The 17,324-nt window shown below is 41.0% G+C and overlaps 1 protein-coding gene across 2 annotated transcripts; it reads left to right on the forward strand.

Moving 5' to 3' along the window:
• Positions 1–92: 92 nt before the first annotated feature.
• GOLGA1 (golgin A1) lies at positions 93–15,538 on the forward strand. 2 transcript variants are annotated; one of them, XM_082775984.1, is made up of 23 exons: positions 93–184; positions 423–727; positions 1,398–1,488; positions 2,302–2,376; positions 2,717–2,814; positions 3,312–3,344; positions 4,000–4,128; positions 4,418–4,587; positions 4,990–5,101; positions 5,225–5,320; positions 5,545–5,670; positions 6,180–6,275; positions 6,725–6,820; positions 7,101–7,253; positions 7,478–7,573; positions 8,326–8,415; positions 9,650–9,752; positions 10,435–10,592; positions 11,062–11,223; positions 11,783–11,842; positions 12,690–12,860; positions 13,820–13,906; positions 14,741–15,538. In XM_082775984.1, the coding sequence occupies exons 2-23, from the start codon at positions 593–595 to the stop codon at positions 14,819–14,821; spliced, it is 2,418 nt and encodes an 805-aa protein (XP_082632110.1). In that variant the 5' UTR covers positions 93–184; positions 423–592; the 3' UTR covers positions 14,822–15,538. The 2 variants fall into 2 exon arrangements, with proteins under 2 accessions (XP_082632110.1, XP_082632111.1); XM_082775985.1 differs by having other exon boundaries at positions 10,435–10,553.
• The last annotated feature ends 1,786 nt before the right edge of the window (positions 15,539–17,324 follow it).

Genomic DNA, 17,324 nt, shown 5'->3' on the forward strand with positions numbered 1-17,324 from the left:
GGCTGAGGGGAGGCCGAGAGGAGGCCGGGGCTGGGCCGGGCCCTGCTGGGGGCCGGAGCCGGGGCCCGCCCACGGCGCGTGCGCAGCGTCCCTCGGCGCTTCCGGCCCGCGCGGCGCTTCCGGGTCGGCGTCGCCAGGGGAGCGGCGGCGGCCGCGGGGTCCCGGCGGTGGCGGGCGAGGAGAGGCGAGGCCGGGGCCGGGGCGACGGGAACCGGGGGCTGGGAGGCCGGGGAGCCGCGTGCAGGGGCCCGGGGAGGCAGGCGGCGGGGCCGGGCCGCGGGGCTGGTCGGGGGCTGATCGGTGTCCGCGGGCCCGCGGCTGCCTGGGAGCGGGGCGGGGGCGGCGGGGCCGGGCCGGGGCCGGGTTGGGGCCTCCCGCGCGGCCCCGGGGGGACCCTGACCCCCCCCGGCCGTACCCTGCAGGCGCTGCCGGGCCGCGGGGCTCCCCTGGGCCGGGAGGCTCCGTGACACGCCGCGAGGACGGAGCTCGGAGCTGAAGCCCGGCACCGGGAGGCGGAGCGCGGAGCTCGGAGCGTTACCGGCGGCTGTGGGGAGCGCCCGGCCGCTGCGGCACCCGCGGGGAGCGAGGAGCGATGTTCGCGAAGCTGAAGAAGAAGATCGCGGAGGAGGCGGCCGTGGCCCCCAGGGCGGGGGGGGCCGCCCGGATCCCCCGGTCCATCAGCAAGGAGTCCATAACCTCCGTGGGGGCGGACTCGGGAGATGACTTCGTGAGTTCAGCGCCTGCCGCGGTTTGGTTCCTCCTGCAAACGCGGTTTGGTTCCTTTAGGCTGTGGCTTCGGCGGCCGCGAGTTCTGAGTGTGCCCCGCGAGGTGTCTGCGTGTCGGGTGTCTGTAGGTGTGCACCTCGATACGGGGATGAGTCATTAGTTGGAGGCAACTTAAGTACTAATGAGGAAATGTTGGTGTGTTTACTACAGCACATCCTAGTTTACTCACGTATACAGGAGTTACAAAGCTGTCTCAGTACAGAACACTGCAAAGCAGTTATAAAACTGAGCAGATGCTAAATGGGCAAACAGGTAAGGTGCCTGTTTGTGAAGCTAATTACTTGAAGCGAGCTGGATGCAGGTTAGCTGTGATCTCGCCGTGCACCTGCGTTTGCCTCCTGACTAGCCAGCACGCTGTGTAACTGCTGAGAGCGTGTGCTTGGTATTGTTGCACGCAGAGCACTGTAGTACCTCCCATGTTCTGCTCAAGCTGTCTTTTGTTATAAATCATTGCTTAAGAAGTCTGTATAATTCCAGGTGTGAAGGGATTAAATGAGTGCTGCAATGCGCTGGCACCTTGGTGGAACAGTGTTTATCATCCTAGAGTCTGTATGTGACAGGATTGTTTTGTCTGTATTTGTAAGTTACACGAGTGTTGTTCTTCTGTCAAGGCTTCTGATGGAAGCAGCTCTAGAGAGGATCTTTCATCCCAGTTGTTCAGAAGAAATGAACAAATAAGAAAGCTGGAGATCAAGCTGTCTGGTATGTGTCTTGATGCGTATAAAATCCTATTAGAAACTATTTCCTTTCAACTTAAGTGTTTAAATTTATTTAGAATGTATGTTTGGTTTCAACATTGATGGATGACTTCTACTGATTCCTTGAAGCATTGATGTGCTCCTTTGGAACAGCTGGGGTACCTTCTGTCCCTGTGCCTTAGTGTTTCCCACTTCTATTTTAATATTTTTATGTGATGGTTCATGTCTCTCCGTATCTAAGACTTCTGGTGTTGACAGTAACACAGTTGAAATGAAGAAAAAGCAGAGATTTGAGCATAAAACAGTCTTGAGGCTGTTTTTCTTTCTAAGATGGTACCTTGATCTGTAGAGCCGTTGTAAGGGCTCTGCTCTACGACTGTTTCCATTCCTGCCGCGTGGAGTGGGTCAGAGACTAGGCTGAGCTGTTATGCAGCTCCTTCCCAAAGGTCAGAGGCGACCTTGGGAAATAAGGAGAGGTTGTAGCCAGATGAAGATGGGCTTTTTATAGCCAGACGTGGGGATAGTTTGCCATTCTCTGGTACTGCCCTTTTTTGTGTAAGTAGCGTGCTGAGGACAGGTCCCTCCTGTTTGTACCGGTCATTTTCCCTATGGACAGTATAGAATTAGTTGCTTGTGTTCATTGTTACACTCACCCAGGTTTTCCTCAGCAGGAATGATTTTCTGGTTGAGAAAATCATTGTCATTTTCCACTCATCCTTTTTTCTTTTTTTTTTTCCCCTTTTTCTTTTTTTTCTGTTTGATTTCTTTCCCTAATGTCTGTCCATTCCTGGTCTGTGCTTCTCCCTCCTCACACAAGATTATGCTGATCAGATCCGAAACTTGCAGAAGATAAAAGAGAAGCTTGAGAATGCATTAGAAAAGCATCAGGATTGTACGTATTTTTCTCTCTCTCTTTTTAGTTGAAAACTGCTATGATTTAAATACAGCTGAAAAGAAACAGTTTTGATTGTTTTAAACATTTCAAACTGTGTGCCTGTGGGTTGGCTGACGAATTAAATTGTTAGTACACTCTTTTTGGCAAATTTGGGGCTAATATGCAGGAGAGACTTTTTTGAAGCCTACAGCTTTGTTATAACCCTGTGAGAAACGATACTTGTATCTTTGTTATTTCTGGAACTTGTTTGATGTGCAAGCAGTGTGATGTAAATGATGTAAAAATTTCAGAAGCCGCTGATGGGTTTTTAACACAGCTGGTGATTCTCTGTTGATAGCCTCCATGAGGAAGTTTCAAGAGCAGAATGAAGCTCACCAGGCCAACCGAGCCAAGATGGCTGAGGGAATGGCTTTGGCCTTAGAAAAAAAGGACCAGGTAACAGAGTTTGAACAGCTTGGGTTTTGACTGGCTGTGCGTGACATTGATGTTTCAGACAGGTGTCACCATTAATTAAAGTAGTTGTTCTGCATTGTGTTCCATTAGTGTGCCAAAGTTTAAAAACAAACAAACAAAAAAAGGTGCAGTGCTTGTCGTTTTTCTGAGTCTTCTTAATGTTTTGAATAAGAGCCCACAGAACTTTCTAATGTTAAGTTCACACTTGTAAGATTCCACTGCAGTAGACCTGTTGTCATTTTTGCTTTATTCTGAATAATACCTTTATATGCAGGTAACATAGATTATTCCACAGCTTTTATATATTGAAATATTACCTGTTTTTTTGGGATGATTACTGTGTTTTTTTAATCATTTCCACAACTTATCAGTATCAGTAACTTTGTATCAGTACAAATTTTTTTTTTTTTTAAACTATAATTGTTCTCCTTTAAAGTCTGCAGCTGGGTTTTGATTTTTCTTCTTTCTTTCTTGTTCAGGAGTGGATGGAAAAATTGGGTCAAGTTGAAAAGGTAATTAAGCTTTTCTTTTGTTTTGTATTTTTAAACAGCACCCACATGCTTTCTACAGCTCAGCTCTGTTCAGCTCTTTTAAATATTTGATCATTGTTCAGTGGGTGGGGCCAGAGACTTACCAGCTCCGGTGCTTTATGAAATGTTTCTGGAATTAATTTTCAATGTGGGAAAAAAAAGGATGGGTTGCAAGAAGAACGATCTTACTGAGGAGGCAGCTGGGATGCAGAAGGAGGTAGTGATTTAGTCTGAGGTCTTGTAGTGGGTCATCTGTTTCATAAAAGAAAGAAACCTATTTTTTTAGTGTGGGATTTCAGTTTTGCTGTAGTTCTCACCATTTAACTTAGTCTATTTTAAAGTACCTCTGACTATAAAGACATTAAACAGGTTACTATTTGCTGTGAGTTGCATTTTCATTGACCACATTGTAACGAAGACAATTTTTAAAAAAAGATTTTTGCAGTTCAGTAATTTGCTCCACATTGCATAGTGCAACACGAATTTGAAGAGGTTCTAGTTCTGTATGTAGCACTGTCAGAACACCTTAGGGATGCAAGAAAAGATTTCTTTCCCAGAGAATTTAACTAAACTCATATTGACTTCAAATTAGCATTCAGATATTCTCAGATTCCTTTTAATTTTGTTGGTTTATCAGGAAAAAAAAATGCTTGAAAAGCAGTTACGAGAAATGAGGGAGCAGAGTTTGAACCTTTTTCAAAAGAGAGATGAAATTGATGAGCTGGAAGGCTTTCAACAGCAGGAAATGGCCAAAGTTAAACACATGGTAAGACTGTTTTAAACATAACTTTTTGCTAAAATTTCTGTTAGAACACCTACTCAGTGGTAGCACTGCATTGTTTTCAGCCTTAATGCTGATACACAGTCTTGTTCAGTGTCCAAATCCTATCAGGAGGTATGTGTGTACAGTACTGCGTAGAGTATTACAACAGTGACTTTTCTGGGAGTTATTTAATTCAGCTCATAACTTAATAAGGGAAACAGGTTTAAATGAGAATACTCTATCAGCACTACCAGTTCATATATATTGTTAAAGATAACATTCTGGTATCCAGCTTTTGAAAAAGGAAGAATCTCTGAGCAAAGCAGAGCAGGAACTAGAGGCATGCACTCAAGAGCTAGCCCACACTAAGGAAGTGCTTCAGGATGCAAGCAATGAGTCATCAGGCCTACGAAAAGATCTTCAGGAGCTGCAGCAGCAGTTCTTGGAGCTAGAGGCACAGAGGTATGGATGTCGTATTTCGTGAGGGGTGTATTAATTTCCCCTATACTAATACTTTGTGCCCAAGTCTGTCTTTTTTGGAAGAGTTTATATATGCAATGAACAGACTGAATAATTGCTTCTAGTGTGGCAGTGTGGATGCAAATGCCAAGTTTATATATCTTGATTTTCAAGCCAATTGAAGCAGTATTTGTTTAGGACTTTGTAAGAATGTTACAGTTTTTGTGTGTGTAGTTTGAATACTTAATCATTACCTTTTTGGAAAGTGTATAATCAAGACAGTGGCTGGTTTGAAGGCAAGAAAATGTTCACGTTGCTTAGTCCATTTTCATAAGAAGCAGAATTATCTTCCAAAGGTTACTTTTCTAGAATGCTATGTCACTTTTTTTCCCTCTTTCTGTGAAGAGATGAACTAAGGACAGCTGAGACAAATGCAGAAAATAAGATCACTGCTCTGGAGTTACGAGAACAAGAACTACAAACTGTCATTCAGCAGCTTTCTGTAGACTTGCAAAATGTAAGTTTCAGATAAGTGAGGTTTGATTCAAAGAGCTAACTGTTTACATAAGTTATATTTGATATCAGTTTTGTGGTTTTGGAAATCTAAGATTTAAAGCAAGTCATTTCTCAAAACTTTTAGGCTCAAGTTGCTGGTTCCGGTTGTGAGAAGAGACTGGAAATGTTACAAGTGGAGCATGAATCTCTGAAGGTGGAATATGAACAACATAAGCTAAAGGTTAAGTGTTTTCTGATGCACCTTCTGTTGCCTGGTGTGAAGGTGTATGCTTTGGTAACGCACTGTTAGTCTGAAATGTGGTGTTCATGAAGTGTTTGAACATTATATTGTTTTTTCAAATAGAACTTTTCCTAGAGGCATTTGTTCATGTCAAACTACAATGGATTGGATGAAATCTTGGCTACAAAAAGTAAAAAAATAAAAATGATTTCTTGTTCCCACAGATGACTTTTGAATTTGCTGAGAGAAATAAACTTACCGAACAGCTGCAGGAAAAAGTGTCCTCTTTGGAAAAGAAGCTAGAAAGAAATCTTTCAGGGGATGAACATATGCAGGAACTACTCAAGGAGGTAATTTTACATTTATAGACTGCTTAAAAGTGCAATCTCAAGGAGATTTTTTTAGAACATACATTGTTTACTACATATGGAAAGAATATATGATGATGTAATGCGGGCACATTTGTTCCTCTGGTGTATACTGGCACGCTACGCTGAACAGGCTTATGTGGATGACTACATTGGGCCTGTTTATGTACTTTTTGCACAGATGTCTGCATTGGTCTTTCTGAATTGTCTGTGAATGAAGGGAAAGAAGAGCTTTTTAACATGCCCACAAAAGGTGGAACAACTGGAAAGTTTTACCGTTTAATCCTTACGGAGAGCAGTGCGCCCTTCTTATTGTTCATTTTTTATTATCATGAATTGAAAAGCATGAAGATGGGAGTGAGAAACTTTGTTTTTGCATGTGGGTCCATTTTAGTATTGTTTTATTAATGCAATGCAAAGACAAATCTTAATTAAAATCCTATCTCTTTGTCTGTCTGTCCTCCTGTTCTTCAACCCAATATAATCTTCAGAAAGCTGCTCTTGAGCTGAAACTGGATGAAACCAGGCAGCAGATACTAACAGACAGAATGCATCACGCTGATACTGTGAACCAGTTGGAAACACAGGTAAATATTTTTTTTCATACAAATTCCCACTGTTTCCATCTTCTTGATACTCAATACCTATTCGTCTTGCTGTACTTTTGCTCTTGACCAAAAGTGAAGCTATATGTCCCATTTAGTCTGAAAGGAAAGTTTAATTGATCCGTGGCTCTGGTCATCCCCCCACCTACAGTGATGGAGAGGTGCCTAGTGGTTCTGAAGTTAAGAGTTTTCAAGCATATCTTTCCTACCCAAAGAAACAAGTAGCTGGAGTGCAAGCATTGCTGAGGAAGGGCTGGGATGGTGTTGAGTTTTTAAAGAAAGCAGCGTGTGTCAAGTAGACTTTCTCTCTGAACTATGTGGTTTCATTGTTTTGATGTTTACTGGGTCATCCCACATTCTGTATGTTACTGTTTTTTTCTAGTGATGTAGATGCCAATGGATAAGGAAGTTAATGTATTGTTATATTTTAGAATAGAGAACTGGAACAAAAACTGCAGACCACAACAGAAACGTTGAAAAAGATTAAAGAAGCAGCTGGTGAGCAAGATCTGAAGATTCAGAAGTTGGTGAGTACACTGCATAATATTTTCATGACCAGTTGCAAATCAGTTTTCGGCATCTCCACTGGTACTATTTTCTCTGTGTTCGATTTGTTGCTCTGGTGTTTTCTTGCTGTTTGTCTCCTAAACTAATAATGTCTGTATGAGAGTGCATGGCACTACTGCCAAAGAAATGGTATTAATTCAGTTTGAGTATGTCACATGAAATTATGTCCAATTCTTACCAGAGAATAGTACAATTAATAAAATACCATTTTATTACTCAGTGGTATTTATTTTTCTTAAGGAAACTGATCTAGAAAATGAAAGAAATAAACTGCAGCAGCAGTTATCAAGTGAGAAACATCAATATGAACAAAAAGTTACTGAGCTGGAGTCTCAAATTGCTGCTCTTCAAACAGCTTGGGAATTTGATAAAACATCTACTCAGCACAAGATAGTAAGTACAGAAACTGTTCAGGGGGCACCTGAGTCTTCACAATTATTTTAACAAAGCTAGTAGATACTCATGTTGTCTGAATGTGCTTACTCAGAGCTCCTAAGCACTCCAATAGATGTTCTAATACTTTGAGATATTAAATATGAACAGAGAACTCGCTGGATCTGTTTAAACAAAGCATTGGAATACTTGTGCTTAGTACTTAAGCAGTCTTCATTTTACAGAGCCAGTTGGAGAAGGAAAATGAACATCTTAATGAAAGCAGAGAAAAGTATGAGAGTTCGTTAAAAAATCAAGAATCTGAACTAAACAGGCTAAAGGTAAGGGCTTAATTGGTTAGTGATACTGGTTAAATGTTGTGCTTGGTTTGAGAAACAGTTCCTGGCAAGGTGTGTTACCTTCCTAACACTTGGAATCAGATTGCATTTAGGTTCTGTGTACTTAAAGCTGCAAATCATCTTTGTTCCTCAGTAGAAACGCATCTGAGGAGTGTTACAAATGGGTGATCCTTTCCTGAAACAGAATGCTTGTATCTGCCCAAATCAGGCATAAATAATACATTCCCATATTGTCAGGCATGAAGAGCTTTTAAATCCTGTTGGCAGCAATGAACGCAGAATAGTTCCACATCAATTCCACTCGTAGCATTCAAAAAAAGCAGTCATAAGCATAAGTGGAACATGGTTAGGTATTTACAGCTTATACTTAGTCTTCTGACTGTAATTTTAGATTGTTGAAAGTTTTATCTTTAGCTACTGTTAGATGCCCAATTAAATTTAAAGATAGTTGTAGGAAGGAGCCACCACTTTGTAACAGATACTTCAAGCTAATAAGAGATCTTTTAAGTGTTGGATATGTTTGGGGTCTTGTATCAGTTCTGTACTGCTCCTGCGCGTGCAGGTGTCAGTAGTACAGTCAAACAAAACAATGGTGCACAACTGGAAATAAATGTAAATCACAGTGTATTAGAACACCGATAAATTGTAGTTGCTAATGGATTTGGTTTTAAAGATGAGACACTGACCCGATTTTAGTTGTCTTAAGTAACATCTGAATTACCTTTGTTTTGCAGAAGGAATTAAGCAGCAGAGAGACTGTCAGCACTGAAATTGCCAAAGCACTGGAAGAAACACGAAAACAGAGAGAGGAATTTCAACAGCAGGTTGGTCAATACCCATAGTCTAAAATATGTTCAGGTGCTCTAACCTCTAACAGATTGGATGAGACTTGGACGTAATGTTCCTGATTGTTATGTTAATTAATTGGAATCATCTTCAGCATGCAAGACAGCCAGGGTTGCCTCAGTAAACGTGAAAGTTGGGGTGACTATGTAAATGCTTGCACAAGAATCTTTATCAACTTATGCAAGCTATTCCAGTGGGAAAATGTAAAATGCTGCTAGCTGCAAAGTTGGAGATATTTGTAAGTTTGTAGGCTCAAGAGTTAGGGCAGGTTGTGACATGTACTATAAAAAAAAACTGAGGGGAAGACCAGTTGGTAGCAAGTGAACACATTTACTCAGAATAGAGATGATTACTTCAGACCCCTTTAATCTGTAGGATGGTGCGTAGTCCCAGTGGGCAAGTCATCCCGAGACATGGCTAGCTGGCTTTTTTTTTTTTTTTTTTTAATCATTCTGTTGTTCCTTTTAGTGCTTGTATCACATCTTTGTCCCTCTTAAGCACAGCAGTTCTAGAACCCTATGCTCCCTTTTATGGAAGAAGTTTATATCCAGTAGCCAAATGGAAACTCTAGGTAGTCTTATTTTGTTCTTCTATTTGTTCAAAGCAGGTGTAGTGGATAATGGGAACTCCTGTTTTCTTAAGCTGGGAACTGTCAGCTGAGCAAGTTTGAATTTAGTTTGATCTTGATCTTTCAGCTTCTTCATGCTTCTAGAGCAGTTGCAGATAATGTACTTGCTCGATCCAGCTGTAGAAGGGGTACAGTGATATCCGGTTTTGCACAGCGGCTGTTTTACAGCTGCCACCTGCTGGTTATGAGGCAACCTGCAGTTGTGACACGGAGCTTGTTAGAAGTGGAAGTGTGGTTTTAGCTCCAGCACTGCGTTGACTTCAGTGCTTTCTAAATGAGGACAGTGTGGATGTGATGCCTTCTGTGAGTCTTGGGATAGATCACAGACATCCAGACTGTATTATCTGTAACACTAATGCTGCACAAACTACTTCTCAAGGTGCTGTATTGCCTAGCACAGAGCTCATGCAGCCCCTGCCTAGTTGTAGATACCAGCCGCTGCCTTCCACTGATAGAATTCTTCTCCAGTCCTCCCCCCTCGCTGCATTCCCCAAAATTCTGAACCTGAGATATGTTGAAATCATTCCGTAGCCTCTTCTAGTTGCATGTCTTTAATGAATTCTGTTTGTTTGACTGCTTTGAAGGTTTCACATCTGGCTTCCTTAATAGAGGAAAAAGACCGACTTATTGGTGAAAAATCTGATGTGCTTCTAAAACAGAAGGAAGAACTAAACCAACTAAGACAAGGTTAGATCAAATGAGCTTACTGTATTCCAGATAGCTTCATCTGAGTACAGTCTTGCTGTACTTCTTGTAGGCAAACGTATTGTGCAAAACACATGAAATAAAGAATTGCAGTTCAAAAACCGCTACTTTGTTGTACCACTTTAAAAACTGCACTTGCATGAAATACTTTATTTACATTCTTAAAGAGCAATTGTAGGCTGATATTCCACAATTATACTAAAAGATGAAGTGCAGTCATCTACATTCAATTCCAGGCACCTCTATGTTTCTCTTGTGTGTTGTCATTGCTTAGAAAGGGAACAAAACTTTAGCCTCTTGTTGCACCATTCCACTGGCTAGCCATTTGTGCTCACAGCTCAGCCCCACGTGTTCCTGCACAGTCAGAACACAAGTTGCAGACTTCTGGTGGAGGTCCGTGTTCTTTTAGAACGGGTATAATTTATAATTATACTTTTAAGTATTAAAATCACCCTGACTTTTAAACAGCTAGAGCACTCCTCCGCAAAAATATGCACATGAGATTGGTGGCTTAAATTTCATTGTCTTCTGTCTTCGTGACAGAGCACAACTCAAAGGTCAGGATTTACTGTCAGTGTATCTTGCTTTGTCTAAGAAAAATAATTTAAAAAAAAATCCCATTTGATTCAGAAGACTGATACTAAGCAGATTTCTCCTTCCTCAGATCATGAAGCTGTCTTGCTGCAAATGCACCAGTTGCAATCTGATATAGAGGCATGTAATAGCCAAGCAGTGGAGAAAGAAGAAACGGCAAGAAAAGAAATAGATGAGTTGAAGTTGCAGGTACAGGAATGCATGTTGGCCAGAGAACATGAGAAAAATGTGAGTGCAATTGCAAAGCTTCTCTCTTCTGACTTTTTGGGAAAATCAGCAGTCGTGCAAGAGATCCCACTTCTGTCATGCCTTGGTGGTACACCATTATTTGTTGCTCTTTGTCTTCCTAAAGGAAGCTGTTCGCTGTCAGATCTGTGAGTGGTTCGTGAAGGCTACCACCTTATTTTATTTGACTTACTCAATCCCCTCAAGACATTTTATGAGACAGAGACCCAAAATCTCTGAAGAGGCCACTGGGAGATGATGTAGCCAACTCAATTGTCACTAATGCTTTGTACTTTTAAAAAAAAAACAACACACAGACACCAGAAAACTGCTGCCACCCACACACAAAAGCAAACAAGAAAAAAAAAAAAAACACCTACAGAAGTAGGAAAGTTTAGCTTTCTCCATGAAGAGTGATCATGGGCTGCAAATACCATGATATCTCTGCAGTTCACCATTTACATTTTTACAGGTTTCAGATCTAGAAGAATCAGCAGGACCCTTGAACAACGAGCATTTACATCCTCCAGAAAACCGTGTGATGGAACAGAATGGAGAGGTAGCAGCTGCAGATGTCATTCAACTTCAGAAGGATAACAGAGAGCTGGAACAGCAAATTGTTGAGAAAAACAAGGTAAACTGAAACAGGAGAAACAGCTGTTAGTCTTTCCCATTTTAACTAGGAAGCCTAATAATTGGTGCTACCTGTGCCACAGCCTTAGAAAGATGGGCCTAAGCAGGCTTCCCCAAATGAGAGATCCAATCTGAATCCAACATTCTATGAGTAATTTTTTCCCCTCTGGATTGTATAAGGGTATCATAACAGTAAATGAAAACTGCAGCCAGAGTTGAAAGGAAATCTCTTCTTGTGGCATGTTCTGCTCCTTATCTGTTTTGGAGGAAAGAAGCACCAAATGATACCACGCACATCTTTCCTGCAGAACCCTTTTGTTTGAATTCATTGAATTAATTTCCGTTGTGCTGTCATTAAAACCCAAGTGTCCTATTGCATGCCTGTGAACATGTGCAGCCAGAAAGACAAGACATTCAGGTTGCTTCTTTTGAGCTGTCTGTGTTTAATTATTGTTCTGTTCCTTACACTTATTTGTCATGGGTTTTTACATATACCTGTGGGTCAAAATGTGTCCTAACAGTGAATGCTATGTTAGTGCTGTCCTTTGCTCTGTTGACAGATGATAAAGCAGTTACAGCAAAGAATGACAGAACTGAAAAAAACCCTCCAAAAAGAACTGGTAAGTGTTACGTTTCTCAGTCTCTCTCCAGCTGGCACTCGCTGACAGTTACTCGAACCAGTAGTTCCAAAAACTTGACTGCTAGCTACAGTGTATTTTTTTTTCTTTCTACTGGGAATGCTTGCAGTTTCCTTGCATTTGCAGGCAGTTCTGTGAACCCTCAACTTAAGGAAATACGTCATCCTAGATCATTATTTATTGAATGGATGGTGTGACAGGTAGCCATCACCTCCGAGCTATTGCAATGTCGAATTATAGCAATAGGTGACCTGTGTTTGGTAGTGTCCAGCATCCAGTACATTTCTGTGGAGCGATTGGCTGAGGTTTGATGGCTACTTAGCTGCCAGTCATTGAAGTTTTCCCATAGGAGTGAGGTCAGCCCTCAGGGAAAGCTCTTCTTTAATCCCTCGTGCAATAGCTTTTCTCTCTGAGAAAAAGTTCTATTTTAAACATTTTAAAAGCAATTTAAAAATACTCTAATGATGTGATTTTTGTTCTGAACTTGAGAATTGTTTGGAGAAAGCCCTCATTCGAAAAGCATAGAGCAGATGAGTGGTGAAAGAAAATGATCAAATGACAGTTTCTAGGCTGAAGCCAATTCTGCTGGTTTGTGTCATGCAGACGTAACACTAACAGCAACTAGCTTCTGTCCTAGAGTCTAGGGAGGGGTGAAGACGCTGCTCTGCTATGATACCTTGAAGGATGAGAAGCTTGTCCTGTTGATGCCAAGGTTTTACCCACCTCGTAGGTACAAGCCCTCTGCGTTAGATATTTCAGATGCAAATCTTCTCCCAGTGCCAAACTGACACAGTCCACAATGTACCACGATGTCTCTTTTCCTTTTCAGAAAATAAGGCCTGACAGTGAGGTACCTGAAGTACGTGAAAAAACAAATTCTGAAGTGCCTAATACTTCTGTGACTGTCACAAACAATTCTGATTTAAATGACTCAAGGGAGATAAACTTTGAATACCTTAAACACGTTGTACTAAAATTCATGTCCTGCCGGGAGTCTGAGGTAAAAATGTATGCTTATCTTTCAAGTCTTTTGTTCTCTAGAAACTGGCACCTGCTAAGGATACTTCTGTGCCAGTTTCATACTTTTGCACTTAAAAAGTAATTGACTGATTCAGCACAGTAACACGAACTAGCTAGCAGCAGTATGTTTGGAAGTAGAGATTTTTAGGATCTAAATGGAAGGTAGGAGGTAATTATGTCTGGAAGTTAAAGATCTGAAGCCATAAGGCATTCTCTGCGCTATTCCTAAAAAGCATATGGAGTACATGCAATTAGTGTAAAGAGGCTATATATTTAAGGCAGCAACAAAAAAGGATGACATAAACCACTTGCTATTAAGGTGATATTTATGAGGTGCAATTCTGTGTGCACTGGGGCTCCTTCTTGTTCTCTACATTATTTTGGAAAAAATACAGGTAAAAGTCATGACAAATACACTTCTCTTATTTGCAAGTCAGACAGTAGATAAGATCAAGGAAATAATAGTGCAGCTCCATGGCTTCTTGACTGCTTGACTCCTTTACTAGTTCTTCATGATTGACACATTTAGAATACTAGCACTGTGCAGTTCGTGCACCTAAGTGTGTGCTTAAAACACCATGATTCTTACTTACCTATGTGCTGGCTCGATCAACTTACCAAAGCTTAAAAAAAACTAGGATGCCACAGGAGCCAGGCTTCTTTATTCTTACTAACTAGGCTCCTCATTTAGTCTTTTCCCCCCCCAAATATGCAAACCACTATTAAAGAACAGAAAGCCAGGAAACACAAACAGAAGAAATAAAATACAAGCTGTCCTGGCCTATTGGAATTGGGAATAGTGGGAAACTGTTGCTCTGCTGCTCACAGTTGTGACTAAAAAGTCTGTCACTAAAACTGCAAAAAAACAGTGCTGCACTGTAGTCCAAAATGTGGAGCCTGAGAGCATCATAAGCAGCAAAACTCTGTGGTTTCTTTCAGGCATTCCATCTAATTAAAGCTGTATCTGTGTTACTGAATTTTTCGCAAGAGGAAGAAAATATGCTTAAAGAAACTTTGGAGTACAAGGTAAGGATTCTGTTCCACTTGCAATTTCTAACTGGATTCTGAGCAAAAGGAATGAATGTTCTTTGATGCTAGGAGATCATGAAAAATATCTTTTTCCAAATGTTAAGTACCATAATACGTGTAACTTACTATTAAAACGTTAGCTGATTGCATAGCTACATGTTGGAAATAGTGTGTCAGCAAGGGAAATACAGAGCAACTTTCCAGTGCTTCAGAGGAGCAACAGCACAGTTTTGCCCAGTGGAATTAGCCTGTGACAGGAAGCTAGAAAGCTCTGTGAGTAGTCAAACGTTTAAGAGGAAACTGAATTCTTGGTTTTGTCATGTTGACATTAGGCTTAGACACCTAGATCTGTTTCTCCTTTCCCCTTGCATGAAATGAGATCTGCTGTATGTCCCTGGCTGTGTCATTATTAGTGGATGTTCATAAATGAGTGCTGCCTCAGTTTCTTCAATGTGCCCTGCATTTATTTCTGCTGATTTGATAGGTTGAACACATTTGGTCTACGTACCCTTTGCCATCTTTTTCAGAGAGCAGCTTAATACTAGATTAACTAAGGTACTGTTTAAATGACTAGATTTGTTATTACTTTAAAGAATACATGTAAGTGTACTCCAGTAGCGTTCACTTGTGAAAACAGGATGCTGTTCCTTCTAGGTTTGGTTATGTGAAACTGCTTTCAGTTTCTTCATCTGAAGTCCGCAGTGTTGTTTTATAAACAGCTCTTTCCATCAAATGATAGGGAGATACATAGGTGCTGTATTGTTTTTTTAAGTCTTCAGCTTCTTAAAAGTGTGTACCCAGCATAATGCGTGTTGTGCTTTCCTGTCCTAGATGTCGTGGTTTGGGTCAAAGCCATCTCCTAAAGGCAGTATCCGGCCATCTATCTCGAGCCCAAGGACACTGTGGTCTTAAGGGAACCTGAAAATGGGCGTTCAGCATCTAGCCACTTTTTTTTCTGTGAAAAGAACTCTGAACACACCACTTCAGGTGTGTCTTAATCACTGTCATTGCAGTATTTTGTACAGGAACTTTGAAGCTGTTTACAAAAGTGATACTGTGCAAGGAGAAATTTTCACTACAAACTGCAACACCTCTTCTGGGTTGGATTCGGGGACCATTGTCTCGATGGTCTTTCAAAGGAAGTCAGCTCCTTGTGCTCGTCAATCTGGTTTTCTTGGCACCAAAGGGTAACGTTAACCTCACTAACACCGGTGCTGGCAGTTCAAGCTTCTAACACGTGCATCTGTTATGAGGGTGGCTCCGGCTTCTGTTACAGAGTGCTAGAGTTGAGTAACTCTAGACACGGTCAAGCTTCCTTGTCTTGCTGTGGAAAGCAAGCGATGGAAGAAAAATGTTGGCAATACTGTACTGAATTTTTGACAGTTTGAGAAGGCTTTCAGAGAACAGGAGCAGGAGCTTTAACCAAAAAGAAATTTGCCTTGCCTTGTTATACTGACATAACTAATAATTTGCATCTTTTCATATCACTGTGTAATTTAAGGTGCATATATCCTGGCCTGCAGTCCTGAAGGCTGCATGTTGATGACGATTATTTAATTTGAGAGCACAACTTTAGAGTTGTCTGATTTTACTTTTCTTAAAGAAAAATAATATTTAAAATGGTCTTAATTATAGTCCTAATACTCAGTCGCCTTTAAAACTAATCTATTAGTCTGTACTATAGGTTGTTAGCATTGGGAAGAAGGGGAGGTAAACTATTTTAAATTTTTAAAGCTGAATTCCAGGTATTGTAAATGCACACTGAAAATAGCTTTTATTTAAAAAAGAAAAAAGAAAAAAAAGTGAAGAATATTGGTACTATTTTTTTTTTCCTTTACAAGTCTGATAGTGACAAAATTTCATAACCAGTATCCACCTCTCTTGTGGTTTTGTATAGTTCAGATACTGATGCTTAGAAACTGTTATGAACATGTAGTGGGCTGTTAACTGTGTCCTAGCTACATGGTAAAAGGAACGCTGCTTATGAGGTTTTTGGTTTTGAGGGCAAAATTCAACTCTTAATAGATCTTGGTTCCAGCAGGTTGCTTCCTTCTGCCTTAGGAAGAGGGGACCAAGCTGGCACAGACTGGAAGCACAATTTTGCCCTTTAGTTACAACACCACCACGCAATCTAGATGAAAAGAGGAAGCAGCAATCAGTCTGGCTCCTTAAAATTTGGATATATTTTCAAAAAACTATGCATGTACAAAATTTGAGCAGGCTGCAATTCTGATAATTCTCTTACAATGAGGTTCATGTTACTAACAATGTTAAATGCAGTCAAGAAAATTCCACCTGTCCTCAGTGAAAATAAGGTCACTGTTCAGAATTTTAACTTTGTTTGCTAACAGGGGTCTGAATGACCTTGGTGGTGGCAGTCCAGAGGCAGTGCTGAGTTTCAGCACGTGGACTGCTCCCATGCACACGGGCGCTGTGGTGAAGATGAAAGTATCCTACATGAGGTCAAGTTGGTAGAGCAGTAAATCTGCTGCAAATCTTCAGTTTTGGTTAAGTAGCCATATATAAGACATAGGAGCTCACAGTAGCTATTACCTTGGCACAGGTGATACTCCTCAGTTTAGAGCTAGGCTCAATTTAAGTTTAGTAAAACCACCTGGACTTCTTAGTACATTAAACTTGTCAAAACAGAGTCTAGCAACTTTTGATCCATGGCACTTAACTGTATAGAGTAGGGAAGTTTAGGGGAAGAGTACAACTCTAATAATGAAAACAGACAATCAGAAATATACTTTTTATCAGCTGCTCCTGTATTGAAACAAAGTGGGGGCAGGCTGATAACCCTATTGGTTCTGGGGAGGGCCTTTTCCTTTAGAATGTCCCCTTGTCCTGTTTCTGTGGGACCAAGGCCAAGGGACAGGATTCTCTCGTGCTGATGCCTGCTTAATGACAGATTGGTTTAAGTTGAGCCTGGGTTGAAAAGTTACTGCTGAATAGTAACAAATGCAGGACAGGTACCCTAGAAGAAAGCGTGATACGTGTCGTAGATAACAGACTGACTAACACTTCCCAAAGCTCATACAGGATCAACTTACCGTAACAACTAGTTCTCAAGTGTTGAATTTTCTTCAGATACCAGAGCAAGAATGGTGTGTGTGTGTGGTGTACTAAAAAAAAAAAGCTAATGCACTTTCCCTTGTATAGGAACAGTGGTATACACAATCCTTTCTATGGCCAATGGATTTCTTTCCTTCTATGCTGTAAATATGGATTGTATTGAAACACTATGAAATTTGTGGTGCAATACATTTTGGATTAAAACTCTAATCTTGATTTCTTTATAGTCCTGGTTATGTCCCCTGGGATGCTGTAGCTAATTAAAATTGAGAGGCTTAAAGCATGAAACACCATTTATCACCTGCCCATCATAAGAAGGGGTAGTTAGGTAATTAAGGCC

This window comes from Aythya marila (assembly GCF_965140915.1).
Source record: "Aythya marila genome assembly, chromosome: 19".
Lineage (NCBI taxonomy): Eukaryota > Metazoa > Chordata > Aves > Anseriformes > Anatidae > Aythya > Aythya marila.